This window comes from Lutjanus erythropterus, chromosome 7, assembly GCF_056507025.1.
Source record: "Lutjanus erythropterus isolate fLutEry1 chromosome 7, fLutEry1.hap2, whole genome shotgun sequence".
Lineage (NCBI taxonomy): Eukaryota > Metazoa > Chordata > Actinopteri > Lutjaniformes > Lutjanidae > Lutjanus > Lutjanus erythropterus.
The window spans coordinates 1,251,907-1,272,997 of NC_139323.1; the positions used below are offsets into that span (position 1 = coordinate 1,251,907).

A 21,091-nucleotide genomic window follows, 5' to 3' on the forward strand; every position below is an offset into this window, starting at 1 on the left:
AAGTGTCCTGAGAACACCAAATAGAATTTTCTTTAAGGAAAATGTTGCATGTTATGCCTTCAAACTTTCTGTTTGTGAAAGTATGTCTGTTAAAATTCTTTTCAAATTACAGAAAAATGTGAAGTGAGACCCGGGGCCAGATGCATAAACATATGGATTTATGACCACGAGTCTTGAGTGCACACAAACAGAAATATGCATACATATTCTTTTTGTCAGGTTTATAAAGCTGTGAGGAAGGATTGGTGCTGTTTATGAATCAGTATCAGTGTGACTCATGTGCATGAGCCTCCATCCTGCTCCTGCAGTTAGAATGGATGTAGACAGTGGAGTTTAATGATGTTTCTCTGCTGATCCACGTGTTGCGTATGTGGAACTGTTAGCAAACAGAGTAGGAGAGATATCCTCTAATGCAAGAAAATGATGAATTCACTTATTTCTTTTGTTCAGTTTGCTGGCTGTGATGTCCTTGGTGATCAGTGAGGGGACATTATTTAAGTCACAGATTATAAGATGGAACCTGAATGATTCACTGCTTTATGTTTATGCACGTAGCTGTTTAAAGAAAAGTGTTCATTGAAGTCAAGGCTAGACTATATTTTTGAGACTTTCCGAAATGTGTGTCTACTTCTCATGTAACAGTAAAGCCTTCTTTCTAAGGCACGTCCATTGCAATTACAAATGGACTTTTGTCTTGGGCAGGGAAAAAAGCAAAAGGTCCTGTGGTGGCAAATATAGTTTGGTGTTTTAGTTCTACTAACATTACTCAGAAGCAATGACTCCAGAGGCAGACAGTATGACTGAATTCATATGAACAAGTGAGGCAAAACAAAACAGTTTTAGAAGCAAAAAATAGGTGACTGGATAGCTCAAAAGGCACTCTAATCAGAATGTAAAGGAAACATATACATGTACACAATATTGTCTTTTTAGGTGATTATCATACCATACCAAATAAAAAGTGTGGGACAGCAATCGCACAGTAATAAGCCCTGTCTCCTCCCGTCTCTATGGTTAGTCACTGTGACATAAATGTAGGCTAATGTTTATAGAACATCTTTAAGGCAGAGTGATACATGTAGGTTAAAGTCCCAGTGATGTTGTTGTACTCTATAGCAGCATTAAGGATTGTCTCTTGTCCAATCATTTTACTTAGTCGGAACTAACTGTTACATCCAATATAGGTAGTATGGTGGATTTTATAAAGATTATAAAGGAGCTCTGTCTCCATAGAAGATTTCAGTGTGATTTAATTTTTAAACTTTTGAGCAAGACACAGAACATGAGTTTTTGTAGGACAATCTCTGTCTAACCAAATTGCAAAGTATTTGTATCAATCAGGTCTCCATTTAGTGCATGGATTGGACTGGTTGATGGTTTGTGCCTGTAATATGCACAAGAAAAAAAACAGAGCAGTAAAAGGAACTCGGATATATATATAAAAAAGTAGATTCCCATAAATACAAGAGATCAATGTCTCTTTCATACAGCTCCTATTCACTTCGCTATTCTACTCTAATGCATTGTAAATGACTTGGTGTAATCAAACTACCATCCAGTTCTCCTTCTGAAATGTTAATCACATGTTCTGATCAATTAGTCATACCACGTATTTGTGTTTACAACATGTACTACTCAGTACAAACAAGGAACAGCTTCCTAAGTTACCGCACGCTAAATGCATATTCTATATAGAAGCTTTTTGTGTTCACTGTGCTCATGTTCTAAATTTAGTTAAGTAAATGCATACTGAAATGCAAATCCATATACATGTTATATGCATGAATGCATATTCCATGCAGGGCAGCCATGACGCCTTTGACTATGACTTGAACAGCTCCTGGCTTGTCAGTAGGCCTGTGAGGTATCATTTCTTTTCAGAGGACACCTTCTGCTTTTTAGAGTCTAATTAATACAATACTCACATGTCATATATATGCCGAAAGATTTCTGCAGTGGGCATGAAGTAATCCTGTCTGTGCAAAATACACTCTTAAAGATGAGGGACAAAATCCATTGTATCCATTCAATGCATAAATGCATTCAAGATATTTGCAACATGTTCACATCCCAACTCGTCACATATTGACCAAGTGTCACCACCCCTCTGTGTCTGATACTGAGGCAGAAGGAGCCCTCCAGCTGTTGTATCTGACACAGTCAGAAAACCATTTTTAACATGTTGTAGCAATGCAATAGTCACAGTTTGGTTAGGTTTAGACACAGAATTACATGATTAGGTTTAGGATAAAACCAAGTTGGGGGTTACCATGTCTACGAAAGTCACATGTCACTGACATGACAAAAGTTTTTTAATAACATTTTGGTTTCATACATGACATGAACCCTGGTCCCCTGGGTGACAGTTAGAGATATCTACAACATAATTTTGACTAGGCGTAATTTCAGTTCAAGATATCTTCAACCCCCCAAGATATCTACAGAGATATCTTAAATTGAGTTTTGCCTAGTCAGAATAATGCTGTGGATACCTTGAAGTGGAATTATGACTACTCAAAATTATGTTGTAGACATCTCAAACTAGAATTAGGGATAGTCGTAGTTTAATTGCAGATATCTATCATCGAGTTACAGATATCTTGAAATGAATTCTCATTAGAGATATCTCAAAATTGGAGATGTCTTTAACTCTCCTTCTGCCTAGTCAAAATGTAATTGCAGATATCTTGAGTTAGAGTTTTGACTAGGCAAAATGATGTTGCAGATATCTGTAAAAGTGGGACATGGAGCGGTTTGTTATTCAATGAATCACACCCATTCAAACCCATTCAAGCTGTTGTTTGCCATAAATTCCTTGGTTGTATGCTTGTTTTATTTCATGGCATTTTCTAACTATTTTATCTATAACAGCAACCATCATTTTTTCTGCTTTCTCCTCTCCTCGTGTATTTTTTCTGTTAACAGTTCCATTGTATTGTTTACTAAGCTGATATCGAATGGAAAGCTTGTCATAATGAGCAACGAATGGGAGGCCTCGCATGAGCGACGTCTTGCACAAAAATTCTGAGTCGTCATAATTACATTTGAGATATCTTTAACTTTCATTCTGCCTAATCAAAACTGAATTACAGATATCTGTAATTGTCATTTAGGGCGTGTGACGAGTTGAGTGTCAGTGACGTCATTGCTGATATCTGTAATTCAGTTTTGATCAGTCGAAACTGAATTACAGATATCTCTTACTGTCATTTTGACTGGTCAGAATGAAGTTACAGATATCTTGAATGAAAATTCTTACTAGTCACAATGTAATCACGACTAGTCAAAATGAACTTGTTGATATCTATAATGTTAATTCTGGATAGTGAAGCTTAGCCATTAAATGCTAAAACAGCTTGCCATATGCAGTCTTCATCTGTGTGAGGCACAGAGCAGTGGTGACATTTCACTGGTATCTGATGAGTTGGGAACGAGACCAGGCTGCTATCTACTGAAGCTAAGAGGAGGAGGCTTCGACAAGTGCATCATGGTGGTCGTGTGCAGGTTTTTTGCTAGTACTGTATCCCACTAATAAGTCTTTACACGCAGGAAGCCAGGGTTCCACAACGAGATATCCCATGGATTAGTACTGAAAAAAATGTTGAAAAAAAATGTTTTCATGTGCTCTGGCAGACAAATGAAAAGATCATGTACCCCCCTCCATTCAAACAGAATTCCACCAGCCTTGGATCTGGCCAGGCCAATCAAAACCATTTATTTAATTTGTGGCAGGTTCTATAAGATGAATGAGGAATGTCACTGGTCCACATTTTGTTGCTTTGATTGGTTGCAGTGCTATCCAACTGCATCCACTCAGCAGCTCTGTCTAGTGCAATGCCTCAGGCACACACAACTCAGATTAAAGTTGGCGATTCCATGGCAAATCGAAAAAAGTCCTAGGCACACAAAATAGGATAATTATTTTCTTTTTTTTAAAATTAACAAGCTGCACACAGTGCTGATACTGAAACTCAGGTCTTGAATGCAGACTTAGATATTTTTTTTTATGAATAAAGAATCAAAACCAGACAAGAACAGCCAAGAAGAAGACAAGAACAAAAACAATAAAACAGAGAATGAGAAAAACAGAAATAACTCACAGGTGAGGAGAGATGGGAGCAGACTGGAATAAATATCTTTCATTAATTCACTTCATGGACCTCTAATAGGAAAATTATTTTGTTTAATGTTTACAACCAAGGAATACATTACAAAATAAAATAACCAGGTTCTATAGTGTTAGAGTTCTGTACTCTTAGCCCAGTATTACAACCACATAATTTACGAAGATGCACAGATAAATTCCAGTGTGCCCTGTTTTGATTTGACTGAGCCTTTAGACAGCGCTCTGTACCACTATCATCAAACATCAGGTGAGAGGAATTTCTTTCAGAGGAATGCTGCAATCACATGGTGTAGTCTACATAAAGTGTTGACTTGAATTGTTTTAGTTCCTATGTTCCCTGAAGGCAACGTGATAGGGGAAGGTCCCTAGCCTTTTTATTAAGCTGTCTGTCATGATTCCACACCCCTCTCAGTTGATGCCACGCCCCCCATGATTGATCAATCTCAAATATCAAATATCAAAATATATGAAAGTGAAAAATGAAAATAAATAATTTATTCAAAAGTCACAAGAGTGAATTATAATTATATTTAACCTGAAAAAAAAAGTGCACTTATTTTTATTTTGAATATATTTTTCAAAATCTAAGATCAAAACTTGAATTTTCAGTTTAAAATTTTATTTTTTGAAGTACAAAACTTTTGGCCCCAATATAGCTTCATATTTATCCCTCCAGTAGAGGTTTTGAGTACTTGGGTAGCTTCTTTAAATTCTGAAATCACATTCTGGGCTTCCTGGCAGTGGTCACCTTCTCTTCTATCACTATCAATCTAATTAAATGGCAAAATGTGCTTCTTTGGCTTTTCCACTGAGATTTACCTAATTAAAACTTGAAACTGTACAATAGGTTTTAAGTGACATCCAGATCTAAGAAATAATTCATTCATATGGGCACAAAATTTACTTTGATTTCCTCAGTGTACTCTAGTAATTCCCAGCACTGACAACAGCCAGTTCTACCTTTCTTTGGTACTGCAGTCGAGGACCAAAGGCAGCCCTGCCACTGAGCACTATCACTACAGTAAATTAATGGAGATTTATGTCAGATCAGACTAGACCAAAGGCAGTTTTATATGAAAAGAGAAAAGAAAGGAGAATAGTTATTAAAAAAGTTGAACAAAAGGTTTTTGGGGGTTTCAATTAGCTCTGGTTGTTTGATCTGAGTCTCCTCCATGACTGCCAGTCATGAATACTGCAGAGCTCCACGCCGGCTGTGAAGAATCCATTAAATATCACTGGTCCTCTGCCGCAGGGGGCTGCTAAAACACCCAGAGACCAGACACACACACAAGCATTTATACTCATACACCCACACACACAGCCATTTCACACCAACCAAAATAAACTCACACTCATCTTCGAATAGACCCAAAAAATACATGCATCACTACCCACTCATGTGCATCTTACACATGAGGACACAAACACACTATGTACCCCTGCTTACTTAGTCACATCACCACACAGTACATGATCACATCCGGTTACAATTTACTTGTACATACATGACAGTTACAGGAGGGAGACATCTTTATGATGTGTTCACACCAAATGCAAAGCAAATTTTTTCACACTGCATGATTACATAAAAAGGCAATACAATGATGTGCCACACAACACAAAAAATGCAAATTTCTCATTTTTGTGTGGGTGAATTTATATCATTTGTGTATTTCTGTGAGTGTAAAATGAACTGAACTGAACACATATACACATACACACTCACCCTCAGTGCCTGTGGTTCCTCGCTAGCTTATGGTTGTTTGGGATAAGTAAGCATAAATGTGTAATGCAATTAATCACAAATGATCCCATGGTAAAACTTGCACAAGTAACATGTTTCGCTCTAGTCTGAAAACACTATGATTCTGAATCAAAATGTACACCATGTGGTGTAAAATGTATGAACCTTGTCACAGATAAAACAGTGGTTTTCTTCACATTCAATAAGACTCTACTACAATACCCATGAGCCTTGCTCATCATTGCTATGGAGAACAAGCCAGTCAAAGGTGCAAATCAAAGCTTAAGTGAAAAATGCTTTGTCATTGTAAGTGGAAACCAAACACGTTGCCTTAGTTGCTGAATTTACAAAGTAATAAACAGTGGTGGAAAGAGTACTAAAAATAAGTATTCAAGTGCAAGTACAGTTATGTTACTAAAATCTTACTCAATTACAAGTAAAAGTACTTGTACTACTCAGGTTTCTAGTCTGAATCCTGGGTTTAGACATGGTCAGATGACCAGATAGAAGAGCATTTAGAGCAGGAAGATGGGTAGATGGACCAGGGAGAACAGGGACGAACGTAGATGGAAGAGTAGCTGTCAAGAAGGTTGTGGGTTCAAATCTCACGTTTGGACAAGGGCCTTGCTGGAAATACTGGCCTTGGATCAGGGAGAGGAGTAGCTGAACCAGGGAGGACAGTAGTTGGACCAAGCAGAAGGGTGGCACAGTGGTTAGAAGTATTGCCTCACAAAATAGATGGTGGTTTGGATCCCAGGTTTGGAAATGTGCCTGGATGGGCACATAGGACTTGGATCAGAGAGTGGAGTAGCTGGACCAGGGAGAAAAGTAGATGGAAGAGTAGCTGACAAGAAGCTTGTGATTTCGGAAAGGGGCCTGGATAGGCACAAGTGCCTTGAATCAGGGAGAGGAGTAGCTAGACCACAGAGAGAAACAGAGAGAAAAGTAGATGGAAAAGTTTGTGGACAAGAAGGTTGTGGGTTTGAGTTCTGGGTTTGGACATAGTCCTGGCTGGGCACATAGAACTTGAATCAGGGAAAGAAGTAGCTAGAACAGGGAGAAGCACAGAGAAAGGTAGCTGGCAAGAACGTTGTTAGGATGTGTTTGTGTGACCAGTGTAGTTGTTCTACGCTCATATATTATGTGCACATTGATAGGTATATGGTAGGAAGGGCGCCAGAAGGTCTGGTGGACAAGGCTCTGTCCATAGGTTGTTTGCATGGCCTAAAATAAACCAGATATTTCTAGTCAGACAACTCCATATAAGCTGTTGCTGTTTGAGTGTTCTTGGTTCATTCCTTCTTACACTGCATGCTGTATGCCATGGAAGAACCCGAGCTCATATTAAACATTGTTTTCGGGTACACCGGTGTCATCTCTTCTTTCGGGATCCCACAATAATGATCATCGTTTCAAACGTCATAGGTTTGAGTCCAGTGTTTGGCGCTGGCTAGGCACATAGGACTAGCTGGCAAGAAGGTCGTGGGCTTAGATCCCATGGGGAGTTGTATAGCATGTATGTATAGTTGGACTACAGTAACAGAGTTGTAGCTAGAGTATTTACACCAGATAGGAGAGTAGTTGGAAAAACAGCTGGACCAGGTAGCAGTAGTGGTTAAACCAGGCAGAAAAGTAGTTAGAAAAGATGGAAGAGCAGCTGTCCTAAGCAAAAGGGTTATGGGTCAGCGTCCTGGGTGGTCCTTTCTGGGCAGACAGGACTTGGATCAGGCAGCAGAGCAGTTTTATCAAAGAGATGAGTAGTTGATCCAGGCAGAAGAGTGGCTGGAAAAATAGTTAGCCCAGGTAGTAAAAGTTGGACAAGCCAGGTTAGGTACTAGAGCAGTTGAAGCAGGAAAAAGAAAAAATCTGTAATGATAACTTTGAAGGCTTTCTGAAATCAGCAGCTCATCCCATTCTCTCACACTCTTTTATTCTTCTATCTTGGTTAAAATTATAGGTGTTGGGGTTTGACTATCCACATGCCAGTTTTTACCACTGCCATCAACCAACCCACTTGCAATTCCAACACACCAGGAATAATTTATCATGCCTCACTATCTGTTACCACCACCACACACATCAAAAAGTATTTATTTCACTGTCCTCTTCCTCCTCCTCTTCTTTCTCTCCATCTGCTGCCTCTCTGTATTTTTAACCAGCAGAGATAAAAGCTCTCTCCCACCTGTTTTCTGGTTCAACAGGAACTGCTCAGTACAAAGCATTGGGAGTATCCGCACGTTTCACAAAGTTAGATTTATAACTTAAAGACGTTTATAATGCCACCTGGAATTAAATTTAATGCCAATTTAATAACCACAATAAAGATCCCAAAATCTGTCACAAGCAGCCTCTTTCTGATTACACACAGCTGATGGAAATACTAAAACTAAATGTAAGCATAAGGAAAATTACACTTTGAGATGAAATGTAGGGACATGATGTCCAATTGTGTGTTATAAAGCAGCTGCAATTCAAATAAAGCCTGTTCCCTTGTGTCCTTACTTCAAAAATGATACTCAGCACTCTGGAGCCACTCACACTTTTTGGGAAAACTACATAATTCACAAGACTTATTTCATAATATTTATTTCATCTCATTTGCTGTATTTTCCAACTCTGTGAATTAAACTTCATCACTTGTAAAGAAAACATTGTCATTGCCTTAAAAGTACTATGTGGAATTTTCAACACTGGGCAGTAGCGCCACTCTAGGTAATGCTTAACTGCTAGCCTGCTGAGGGTCCCTGTGGCCAACAGGGGGCCCCCGAGAGAAAATATTGTGTTTGTTGTTGCATTTTTGTGATTTATCAGTATCAATGGTCAATCATTCAATGGTAAACATAAAAAAATTATTAAGCTGGCATGTGAATAGTCAAACCTCAATTTTAGAATTAAACCTGTTAATCTTTACATGCTGCCACTTGGAAACATCATCAGGAGGCACAGCATCAGTTTCCATAGTTATGCTGATATACAGCTGTACATCACTGATGACTCAGGGCCAGGGGATGCCCTTTTTAACTGTATTTTAGATATAAAGAGTTAGATATCAACAATTGTTTTACTGTTTCTATTGTGCAAAACACTCTGTGTTGCATTCTGTTTGTGTGAAAATTGCATATAAATAAAGCCTGGTTGATTAATTGATTGATAGTGTGCAACTTTGAATATTACAATGCAAATTAACACCAGACCTCTCTCTCCCTCTCTGACTCTCTCTCGCCCCCGCCCCCTCTCTACAACGTATGCACATTCAGGTGATTCCCTCATAAGCTAACCATCACCAACTAAACTAATCATCACAATTCATTGCAAAAGACAAACTTAAATAAACATATAGTACATTCAGGAGGGAAGAGGTGGGGAAACATGAGGGAACAGAGGAAAAGTTGAGATTACTGTGAAGTAGTTTATTTATTTATTTTTGTAGTTTATAACACGGACCAGCAGAGGGTACAGCAAAAATCTACAAACCAATCTGTACGAACCTAAGTGTGGGGGTCAAAATTATTTGCTTGAAATGTATGTAGATATAAATGTAGATTTAACTAAAGTACTAGAACAGAGTGGGCTTGATGAATATACTACTTTTGAAACTGCAGATCAGATTGCTACATACATTTCTCTGTGGGGGGGTAGCTTCAGTGTAGGGAAGCTTTATTCCATGTAGAGTAACTGCTAGCTTACCTCACCATACTTTTCAAGTAGCTTGCCCAACAAAATTTCAAAAAATCCTTGTGATTAATGACATTAGTGGCTGGTGGCCAGGTAGCTCAGTTGGTAAAGAGTTCACCCCATGTACCGAGGCTGTGAGTCCTCTGCAGCAGCCATCGGTTCAACTCTTGCCTACGGCCCTTTGCTGCATGGCATCCTCCCACTCTCTCTCCCCCTTTCCTGTCACATCTATAGCAGTTCTATAGAATTAAAGGCATTAAAGGCATAAAAGGGATAAAAATGTGACAAGTCAAATGACAGTGATGTCCCAACTTTCAAGCACAAGATTCTGTAACTGCATTGCCCATTTCTCACCTCAAATGTTTTCAGAAACACACTTTAGTGTTCTGTTTAGTTGATATAGTAACTGCTAATCACCTGCTTCTCATGGCCAATACAGATGAGATAACCAATTAATTCACACTTTTGTATTTAAAAAAGTTGATATAACCTAGTGAGCAAAGCTGGATGATTTAATATTTCATAGCTCTGACTGAATCAAATCTGACATCACTATGACAACAGTTCTACATGTACTTCTTACAGTACATGTAGAACAGCTTCACAAATATAATTTAGCCTTTATAGAACAGAAGAAATTAAATCATATATTATTATAGCTGATATTTATCAGCTAATTTACGCTAATATTGATATACACCATTATAGCTAGGCCAATATTGGTTGGTAATTAATCAGCCTTGATATTTATCGTGCATCCATTGTATCCTTTAGCTGGAATTTGAGAAAAATTTGTGACAGATTTTTTCTTGCCTGAAAATGGACCAGGCACTGCATGTGTCACTCAGCCTTTTGCCACACATTTCATTGCTCTGATTGGTTGTAGGTCAAGTTTTGTTGCGCTCATTGGTTACAGGTCTATCCAGTTGGCAGAGATATTTTGGTGTGCACCCACTGACAACGTCCCCTGGAAACTGAAGATGAACTGAGAGGTTTCAGCTAATTTGCATTTGTGAATCAGTCTGGTCATATCAGGCTAAGTCTTAGTGACCTTGTTTGGTAAAATCAGTGTTTCTCTTTTAACTTTGGCAGCCAGTAGAATATGGAGCAGTAATGCAGGTAATCAGATTGCATGAAAACATGATGTAAAGGTGTACTAAATCATATTGATAATTAATGGTGTAATTTTGCTTTGTTTTGGCGTAAATGAAATAAAAGAGTAAATGAAATTATTCTCTCTTGTAGCACTTTCTTCATCTCACCAAAGTTGGCAAAGTTGCCGAAAAGGTGTGTCTTTCATGCCAACAAAGTGCCTTAGAATTGAATTGATCGAGGGGAGAAAGTGCGGAACAGAAATAGGGCCACAAAGAGGGACAAAGTGGTGAAGAAATAGACAGAGGCTACAGGCAGGTATAATAATCAGTCATGTCTCTCAGGTCATAATCTGTCCATTAGTCTCAGACAGGGAAGCATAACCACTCAATCTGGGCCTTAATGGGACGGTGCTTACATGCTTAGACAGAGCCAGTGAACCTGAGCCTCTGAGCAATTGCCTCAGTGGTACAATGAATGAGACTTGAAGTTAGAGCCACCATACACGTGATGGAGAGCATCTCTCTGTCTCCACCTCTTTCAATCTCTGATCTTAGCGTGTAAATGATGATAGACATTGGTAGACATATTTTATCTCAAGCATGAAGAATTAATTCTGTACAGTGTACAGTTTCTTATAACTTACATATACAGAGCAACTCAGAAACTGTATTGACTATCTATTCATGAACCTCTGACAACTCCTGTACTTATGTATTTTTCTTGGTACATAACAAAAGTAACATAACATTTTGTTTATTCAGAGTTTGCAAGTGCAGACAGCATGCAGGCTAAACATGTCAAAGGCGCTGCTGTGCATCCTCTTTCAAAGGTCATCTTAATATTCAAGGGCAGAGTCTTTGCATGCTCACAAACTGTGACTGAATAAGCTGATTTTAGTTCAGGAGGCGTGAGAGGTTGTGCAGCATGCTAACTGCTGAATATTTGGTGATGTAAATTTACACAGGCTTTGAGTCAGACCTTGACAAAAGAGCTGTGTTCTTCTTACTATGCAAGTTGCACACTTTGGTTGATAAATATGTTAATAACGTCATGTCATAAAAATGATTTTCCTACAGTACATCACACCCTGCTGGCTGTAGCCAAGTTGATACAGTACCCCAAATTTCACTGTAGCCTACTGTCTCTGAAATATTAACATCACTTATAGTTCAACAAATGTATATTTGCTTTCAAAGGCAGATGATATTGACTGATATTGATAGTGATATTTTGGGAGACATGTACAAGGTAAAAAAAACAAAAACAAAACAAAACAAAAAAAAAAAAAACAAGGCAACTTAATGCGGTAGATTTTTGAGTTTCAAGCTCTTAAGTTTTGAAAATGTTTGATCAACTACTAACCTTTTGTTGAGAAATATACTTTCCTTAGATAGATAAACTCTGAGTTATAGAAGCTTTAAAAAATGTGTTTCAAAAATGATTGAGTAAACTCATTAAAATAAAAGTGAATAATGGTGATTTTATGATATGGTTAATTAAAACCATTTCATTTCCAGGAACCCAAGTAATAACAAATGAGGTTCACAACTCGCTGTGACCAATTTTTGATATAAAACCTTTTTGAGTTCATTTAAAGAACAAATGTAAATTACCTCAACCTACAGCAATGATAAATCTGCAAAATGTGTTTTTTTTTTAGTTTATTTCTTCAGACTTCACAGTCTGAGTTGGGCTTGAAACTCAAAAATCTAATGCAGCAAGTTGTCATGAAAATTTGAGTCGTCTCAATTTTTTTCTCTTTTTTTTACAGTGTACATTCATGTAGTTAAGGGTATGCCTACAGTAGGCTGGAGCACAGAAATTAGATTCCTATCAGATGATAGACCAACTGGTTGAAAAACTTACAATTAAAATAGAGAGATGAACAAAATATGAATGTGTTAGTGTGATTTTAGAGAGGTTTGTATGGGTGTTTTCATTAAGTGACCAACAGATTATGGAACACAGGTGTGCTGGCGCATTAGACACATTGGTCACATGGTCATTCTTGGCACCAGGACTACAGCATGCTGCTGGATTGGCATCACACATACACTGTGGCACATGGTGAGTCACTAAGATATCAAACCAACTTTAAACCAGGGGAATACAACCTTCATCAAAAGAGCCATTTTTGGACAAACAGGAAAACACACAACTGTATGAAGCCAGAAGTATGTTCCTGTTTCTCTTTGAGATTTTTCTTTTTATGGATTTGGCATCCATAGCTGGCCTAGGAATTACAGGAAAAGATGCTGAGCTGTAGACATAGGCTATAACACACATTATAATTGACACGCTACGTATTTCTTTTTAATTTGGTGTATAGGCTTCACAGTTTTACAGCTGAAGAATTCAAGAATCAGAAGACATACAACAATGATAAATGAAAATCAACATGTCAAAAAATTTGCATAATATTTTTGATCAAAGACACAGGAAGCCACTGGAGAGGAGCAAAAGAGCCACGCACTGCTCTGGAGCAGCAGTTTGCAGACTCCTGGTTTAAGCTAATGTTAGCAGGCTAAACACTGGACTAAACTGACTGATTCACTGCCCAAAAGTTGTTAGAGCCTTTTCCATAACATGTTCAGGTGGTGGTTTTTTTCAGGTATATCTTACCAAGATTGTCATCACATAATGTTGTTTAAACAAAACATATGACTAATCATATGGCCAGAAATCCACCTGAAGAGGAAAAGTTTCCAATTTCCATAATAACAAAACACACAATAGACACAAAGCACTCCTAAACAAGTAGTACTAAACAAGACCCAAGGACACAATGAAAACAAAGAAAGAAAATAAGGCGATAGGGAACAGAGGACTGAGAGAAATGCTTAAAAAAGAAATCCAGAGACTTTACAAAAGAAGAGCAGAAGAAGAGAGTCTCTCAGCCCTGACTGTGAAGGTCTGAGGTTACAGGTCAAAAGGGGAAGATGTTTAACAGTTGATTTGAATTTTACGAATGCGGGAATGAAGGTCACTGAGTTGTGGAATCATAAGAAGTGCGATTGATATATTCAGCTGAACACATGAGCCAATACTGAAGTGTTCTGGAAGAGAGGGTGGAGGGGAAAAACTCTGTGTGTGTAGTGTGTGTTTCTTGTTCTTATATGCTGGCGAGGATTTAAACCTGAATGCACACTATAACCCATGTGGACATGGAGACAAAAACTCCTCCAGGGGTAGAGATTTTTGAGGGTTACTTGGTTTAGAGTAATGGTTTGGGTTAGAGTTAGAGTAAGGGGTGAGGGAATGCAATATGTCAGTGACAGTCTTTATGTGTGTATATACATGTAATAACATTGTGTTGTTTGATTGTCAGAGAAGATATGGGTTCCTTGTTTGTGTGTATGTGTAAGGGTGTGTGCATATCATTTCACTTTGTGTGTGTGTGTGTTCATGTTTGTTGGAGAGAGTATTAGGGGTTGATGCTGGCTGGCTGGACAGTGGACATGAGTTATGCCTTAGCATAAATGTCTGCAGACACTGGCATGCGCACACACACATACACACACACACATGCACGCATGCACACACACATGCACGCACACACACACACACACACACACTAAGCTGTGCACACTGCAGTGTTCCAATACGTGCTGCAAAGTGCAGAATCACATATCGAAAATGTAAAAAAATACCCCTGCAAAATCACGCACACAAACAGTAAGTTCACATCTTTCTATTTACACTGTAAAAAATGTCATTATAGCACTTTGTCCACCACTGGTCAACTGTGTGTCATGATTACAGGGCGTCTCTGTGTTCACCAGCATAACACAAAGCCTGCATGAATGAGAAGTAAAAGGATTCACTTTCAGTTTTACTTTCATATGAAGAGGTGGTAAAGCTGGCAGAACTGTTGGCTACTTTTGAACTGAATAACCACCTGATGCTTGTGTTCTATTTGTAGCAATGTCACTATCTTTCAAGGTGTCATCAATTAATTTGAAGTTGTAATAAACTGATTTTTATCTCTTAACTACTGCTCTTAATTCTGTTGAAAATGGAACTTTGGGGCAGTGTAACAAGCCATTATACATATAATCATCTGGACTGGTTGATATTGGAAACATGTTAGCAAACAGTTACACATCCAGCACTCAAGGAGCAGCGTTATCATCCATTTGGAGTCATGTTTCTGGCCTCTGCACTCATGTATCTCTTGAAAAAGACAAGTCAATCTCAACACTGCATATGACCACAGCCACCATCACTACTAGTACATCATCATCAGTGTTACCTTTGAGCTTGTTTTGAACATCCAGAGCGATGTCCAGAGGGTAGAATGGCAGCACAGGATCATTGACCAGGCGGACAATGGCTTCTGCTGTCATCTGAAGAAACACAGCCAAAAGAGATTTGAAAGAAGTTAGTTTGTATTTGATTTTCTCCACTACTGCATTCATGTAAGTCGTACCAATGTGAGCACAGAACAGGGTATGTGGCTAAAGACTTTTCATTTTAGACAAGCATGGCTTTAAATATGCTAGAGTTAGCCAAATGTTATTTTTCAACATGTGATCACTTGTTTTCTAGCAGAATCTATCATTTTATTATCCCCACCAGGCTTGTAAATGTTTTCATTGACTTTGCTGTTCATTAATTTCTGTTTATAGATCTCTTTTAATGAATTGTTCTTCCTTTGTCTTGTTTCTTTTGTATCCTCTCAACATCATTTTTACATAGGGGTTTTCGCTCAATGATTTTTTTAGATTAAATAAAGACAAATAAAAAAAATGGCTGTATGCTGAATGATCTTTGTGATTCAGAATTCTTGCAAAAAAATTGATTATGATGACTTTTATGCCTTTGAGTTTTTATGGCCAGAGGCAGCTGTTATATATTATAATGATATTATTCATTATTTCAGGTCATCCCATTCTTGTGAACGCATTAACTCAAGAACACCTTGAGGTATTTCTTCAAACTTTGCACAAATATTCACATGGACTCAAAGATGAACTGATTAGATTTTGGTGGTTGAGATCAAAAGTCAAGGTCACACTGATCTCACTAAACTCATTTTTGGCCATAACTCAAAACTTCATATAATAACTATGACAAAATTACACACAAATAGATACACAAAGCAGATAAAATGTTAAGGTGAGACAGAAAGTCAAATGTCAACTTCACTGTGAAGCTGATCATAATACTCAGCTCTTAATCAGTCCTCTGTCCTCCTCTGTAAAAACAGTCTCAAAGTGACAAGTTTTTTTCTCACTGGTAATAATGTGAAATCACTAAATCACTTCATACCTTTTATTAAATTCCTTCAAAGTTACAGGTCAGTATAGTGTTAAGTTCCATATTAAATCCCTTCACAGTCTTCACTACAGACATTATATGAGTGTGGACAGACATGTAAACTGTAACTTGACTGGTTGGTGGAGACAAACAACTGTGAGGCAGTGATTTTACATTTTGACTGCTCTGTTTTATACGACCATTGACAGCTGACTTCTCACTCTTCTTAACGGACCACTAGGGGCCGCAAGTGATCAACAACTGCTTCAGTTTGAAATCTTCTTTCAGCTCAGGACAACATATGTGGGGGAATTGTTAATGCTAGCACAAGTTTGTAAACCTCCACCAGTTGCATCTGGCAGTTGTGGTGGCATTGCAGTGCTTCACTGCCTGCTGCCTGGCCCTGAGTGCACTCTTCTAGTTTTTGTTATTTTTTCATGTTGTATAGACATGTGGGCATTATCATAAATTTCCAGGATGTCGAAAGTTTACTGTAAGTTTTCTGCTGCCTCTGCAGGTCACTTGGGAGGCCTCTGCAGGCCTCTTAAATAATTAAGTGCTGAGACAAAGTCTTTACACCAACAAATGTTTCTGTGTGGAACTTATTCTTAATTTTGAGAGCAAGAATTTTCTATGGACTAAATTTATACTACATACTTTCATTTTATCAAACTTAAAGAAAACTATGGGAAAGCTTACAGCTTTTACTTTACTCTTCAACACAGAAATCTATTTGTATTATTATATTAATCTCTTTATTATTTATGATTATTTACCTCACCTTTGTGCAAGCTGGTGCTTTTTTCATCTAGAATTTGGTGCATATTTGTACTGATATCAAACTGTACAATCCAGGAATAAATTAAATCATGTTTTGTTGTGATCATGCGTTCCTTCTTCAGTGGATGTAACCCAGCAACTTTCAAAATAAATAACCAGTCATATGGCTGTACAACAAGCTTTCAGTTATGTGCCTTTGGATTTTGATTGGCACTTAGGAAGATGGAGCAATCCAATCAGTCCATTCATGTTGTGTCTTGTTCTCAGATCTGATTATCCACAGCATGTCTTTGTGGTCCAGATTGTAAATTGAAAACCTGAGACTCGATGCAACCCTTTGTTTTTCACACTGATTTGACAACAGCTTTCATATGAGGGGGAAAACCTTAACAGACAACTTTGGCTGCAGTTTGAGCAAACATTTATGGAGATCTCTCCTTGTGCTGGCACCCCCTGCTGAGAAGCATGGTCCAAATCACAGTGTCTGTCTGGCTCTGCTCTCACACTCGAGTGTCTGTCATCTTAATGCAAACAGTGTCACTGATTCAGCCACTTTCAGCAGGTAGAGGGCTTGGCCTGGCTTCCACTTGGATTTTTACTGGAGTATAACATCACTGCAGCTCACTGTTCTAACCAGCTACTGTGGGATTATTGATGTATCGATCCTGTTCTTCCACACCTCGACTGTATCATTCTCACAGGAAGTAGACCCCTCGCTGTATTGCAAGAAAATTGAATTTCTCAGTGCCACACTATAATTGTAATCACCTTTATCAGCCAAGGACATCACATGCATGATTTAACCTGAGCTACACTCATTTACACATTACAAAGATTCGGCATCCCACCAGATACAGAGCTTCTTCCTCTGCACTTCTGTTCTCTGTAGGAAAAAGCAAGAAAAAGCACTCAAGCCAAAATCTGCTCTCATGCTTTTATCAGATTATTTACATATATGAATTACTATTTTATTTATTTTAATTTTACATTCATTAGACAGGTGACATAGAGAGGCATGACATCCTCAGCTGGAGTCAAACCGGTTCTTGCCGACATGTGATATGTGGTGTACCTTGGAAAAAAGATTAGAAAAGATGCCTACAGAAAGTTGCATTTGTTGCGGTAACTAAAAGAACAAGTGGGGCCATCTCCAAAGCTGTGGACTACTACTACAAACCTATGCATAACCAGTGGAACATTGCCTTTTCTAGGACTGCAGAACAATCCAGCCCATGTCAGCAGCTGCTCTGCTCACCTCTGTTGGACTGAGACTTGCAAGGTGATTTGGGGAAGCAGCTCAAGCTCCCAGATGACAGTACAACAACTATGTTGAGGCCAGACATGGTGCTAAAATCAGCCTCTACTGAGCAGATGGTCCTGATAAAGCTGACATTTCCCTGGGAGGACCGCATAGAGGAGGCAAATGAGCAAAAAGATGTGGTAGAGCAGTGCCGGGGGAGAGGCTGGACAGCTTGCTGCTAGCCCATTGAGGTGGGGTGTAAAGGCTTTGCTGGCCACTCACTGTGCAAGATCTTCATCCTGCTTGGCATCACTGGAGCTGAAAGAGGAGGACCATCAAGTCCACCATGGAGGCTACAGAGGGACCTCCAGATGGCTTTGGATCAAGAAGAATGATCCATGGGTGAATGCTGCTGGGACACAAGCTGGGGTCTGATCACCCCTGGCTGGGTCGCCTGAGCGAGGGTGTATGATGTTGAAAGACCAGAAACACCCAGTGACCTCAGGAAACATCACTGATGATGTGTCTCAGCACATCTTATGATGTATCTTTGAGTCATAGTCAATTCAAACAGACCTTGTGGAAATGAAAAAAAGACAATTTACTCCTGTGGTGTCCTGTACAGTGTGTTTAACAGAACATCTGAGGCCAGGTGAGGTGAATTATCATTTCTGCCATTAATAGCTACTGTGAACAAGTTTAGTCTTATGGGACTACTTGTTGCTATGAGTCTTCACAATCTGCTCATTTGGCATCACCACAATTGGACCCATGAAAGAGTGACTGCTAATGCTAGCTAGATCCCCCTCCTGTCTATTATGTGGAATTATCACATGCTTTTTGGTGGGAATTGGTGCTAATGTTGGCAAGCTGAGCTAGGCTCGGGAGTCAGAGTGGAATACAAAGTTTATATCATAATTGATTGATGTGATTTTAGACACCAGTATCGTTCATTGAGATAACCAGTGATGGGTTAGATATTGATCCTGGTATGAACGGCTGGAAAACCACGCTGTAGTGTGATGCAGACTCCAAAAAGAGATAAGGCGCTCAGGATGAGTGCAAGACAGGGAGCGTGCAAATATGGACAGAAGGGTCAAAGTAATATAAACTTTCTTTGACCTTGAAGAGTACTGCTTCTCTGCAATTCAGTGGTTCACACTACAGACTGGAGACTCTGGAGACAAAGAGCTAGATCCATGTTATGTATGCTCATCTAATTATGTATTTTTATTGCGCTGCTGTCCATGTGCTGTTTCTCTCTATGGAAGCCCATTACTGCCAACGTGCTTTTTTCCTATAAGTCATTCTAATGTAAAAACCTTGTTAAAAATAATGACACAATGACACCTTATCTTAAAGTAGTGAGTTGATCAGGATAATAATAATAATAATAATTATAATAATAATAATAATAATAATAATAATAATAATAATAATAATAATAATAATGATAACTTTATTTATATAGCACCTTTTAAAAACAGAGTTTACAAAGTGCTTTGACAGACAAAGTAAAAGTGCACAAGAGCAGGATACCATGGAAAAATAACAACAGAGGGCCAAACAGGAGTTAACTAAGGCTGAAGTAAAACAAGACACAAGCAAAGACACTAAAACATAGAAAAAGCAATAAGACACAGGAAAAGAAATAAGAACCAAAGGCGGTGAGAGAGCAGCGGCGCCGTGAGGAGCCATCGTGGTAGAGAGGCCCGAGCCGAATGGAACCGGGGCTGGAGGGGCATCGCCAGAATGGCCCAGAGCCGCATTCCGCAGGATTGTGTAGCGGTTAGACAGATCAAGGGGTGGGTGTGGAGAAGTCCCACTTGTATTTCTCTTGTGGTTGCGGCGCACCACCTCCATCCAGGACGGCTGGGACCATGGGTCAGCTCGATCAGGGGTAGAGCTGTGAAGCGGAGCTTTCGGCCTGGCTGGTGCTCATCCAATGAGCAACTGAGGGCGTCTGGGAGGCCAGCGGCGGCGTTGTAGTGGCCAGGTCCTGTGCAACGGAGGCGGCGTCTGTTGCCCCTACGTCCGGTTCGTCGGGGTACTGACTTTCCTCTGCCACTGGACCCTCCGGGTGGGGCGGTAAGGCGCCGGCATTCATCGAGGCCAGCCAGGGGAGGGTGGCTGCAGAGTCTGACACCATATGGGATACCAAGGAGGAGGACAGTCCGGCTGTTGGGGGAGCAAGGGCGGACAACTGCATATATGAAATCCACTTTGACTGGGCAGCGGCTACAGAAACAAATTCTTCTATCATCTCATCCCTTTGTTGAAGCTCGGATTTCAGCCGGTGAATATCGTCCTTTAACTGTGAGTATGCAATTTTACAGTCCACACACACAGCCATAATAGTTCCAACGGTAGTGGTACAGCAGGTTTAGCTTGGCCTGGTGGCGTCTGGCGTCTGGTGGGACTTCTGGCAGGAAATCAGCACGTGACGTCAGCACAGTAAGGTGGCATCAGTAGGGTGGCATCTACTGTGCTCAAGCAATGAGAAACTATTATAAATTATTTTTGACACACTGCAGTTTTATTAAAAAAATAATAAATAAATAAATTCACCAAAAACCCTCTTGCCCTTTGTGCATTAAGTAAGGTACGTACAATTCACAAACAAAACAAACAAATAAATATAATCCACAGAATTTTGCTCCATAAAAGCAAAGTAAAGCAGATAAAGTAAAGGTCAGGATGCAATACCAATAATTCTCTCTCTCTTTCTCTCTCTCTCTCTCTCTCTCTCTCTGTGTGTGTGTGTGTGTGTGTGTGTGTGTGTGTGTTCCAGCTGACCTGGCTCATTCCTGACCAGTGAGCCTCAAGTCTGTCTCCAGTTGAGCAGACTCTTGGATGATAACCTTAGTACCCAGTTCATCCACTCAGGGGCACACATCACACACACACACACACACACACACACACACACACACACACACACACACACATACACACACACACACACACACACACACACACACACACACACACACACACTCTCCAGGCCCTCACAGGTTGAATGTGTTGGAGGTCAGCCTGATCAAACCTGGCCTGAGAGTGGAAGGCAGACTGCCAGCAACTTGAGTACAGGGTCAGGTGAGGAAACAGCCACAGCACACCCGCAGCCGCTCACATTCACAGATCCTACATGTAGCTTGTAAATATCCACAAT

General features: G+C 39.5%; 1 protein-coding gene across 1 annotated transcript in view; it reads right to left on the reverse strand.

Annotated features, from left to right (window-relative positions):
* The window catches only part of naaladl2 (N-acetylated alpha-linked acidic dipeptidase like 2), a 753,458-nt gene that overhangs the window by 34,589 nt on the left and 697,778 nt on the right, over positions 1-21,091 (reverse strand). Inside the window, exon 15 of the mRNA XM_084722364.1 lies at positions 14,893-14,986. Within this exon, the coding sequence (XP_084578490.1) occupies positions 14,893-14,986 (94 nt within the window). The remainder of the gene's footprint in view (positions 1-14,892; positions 14,987-21,091) is intronic.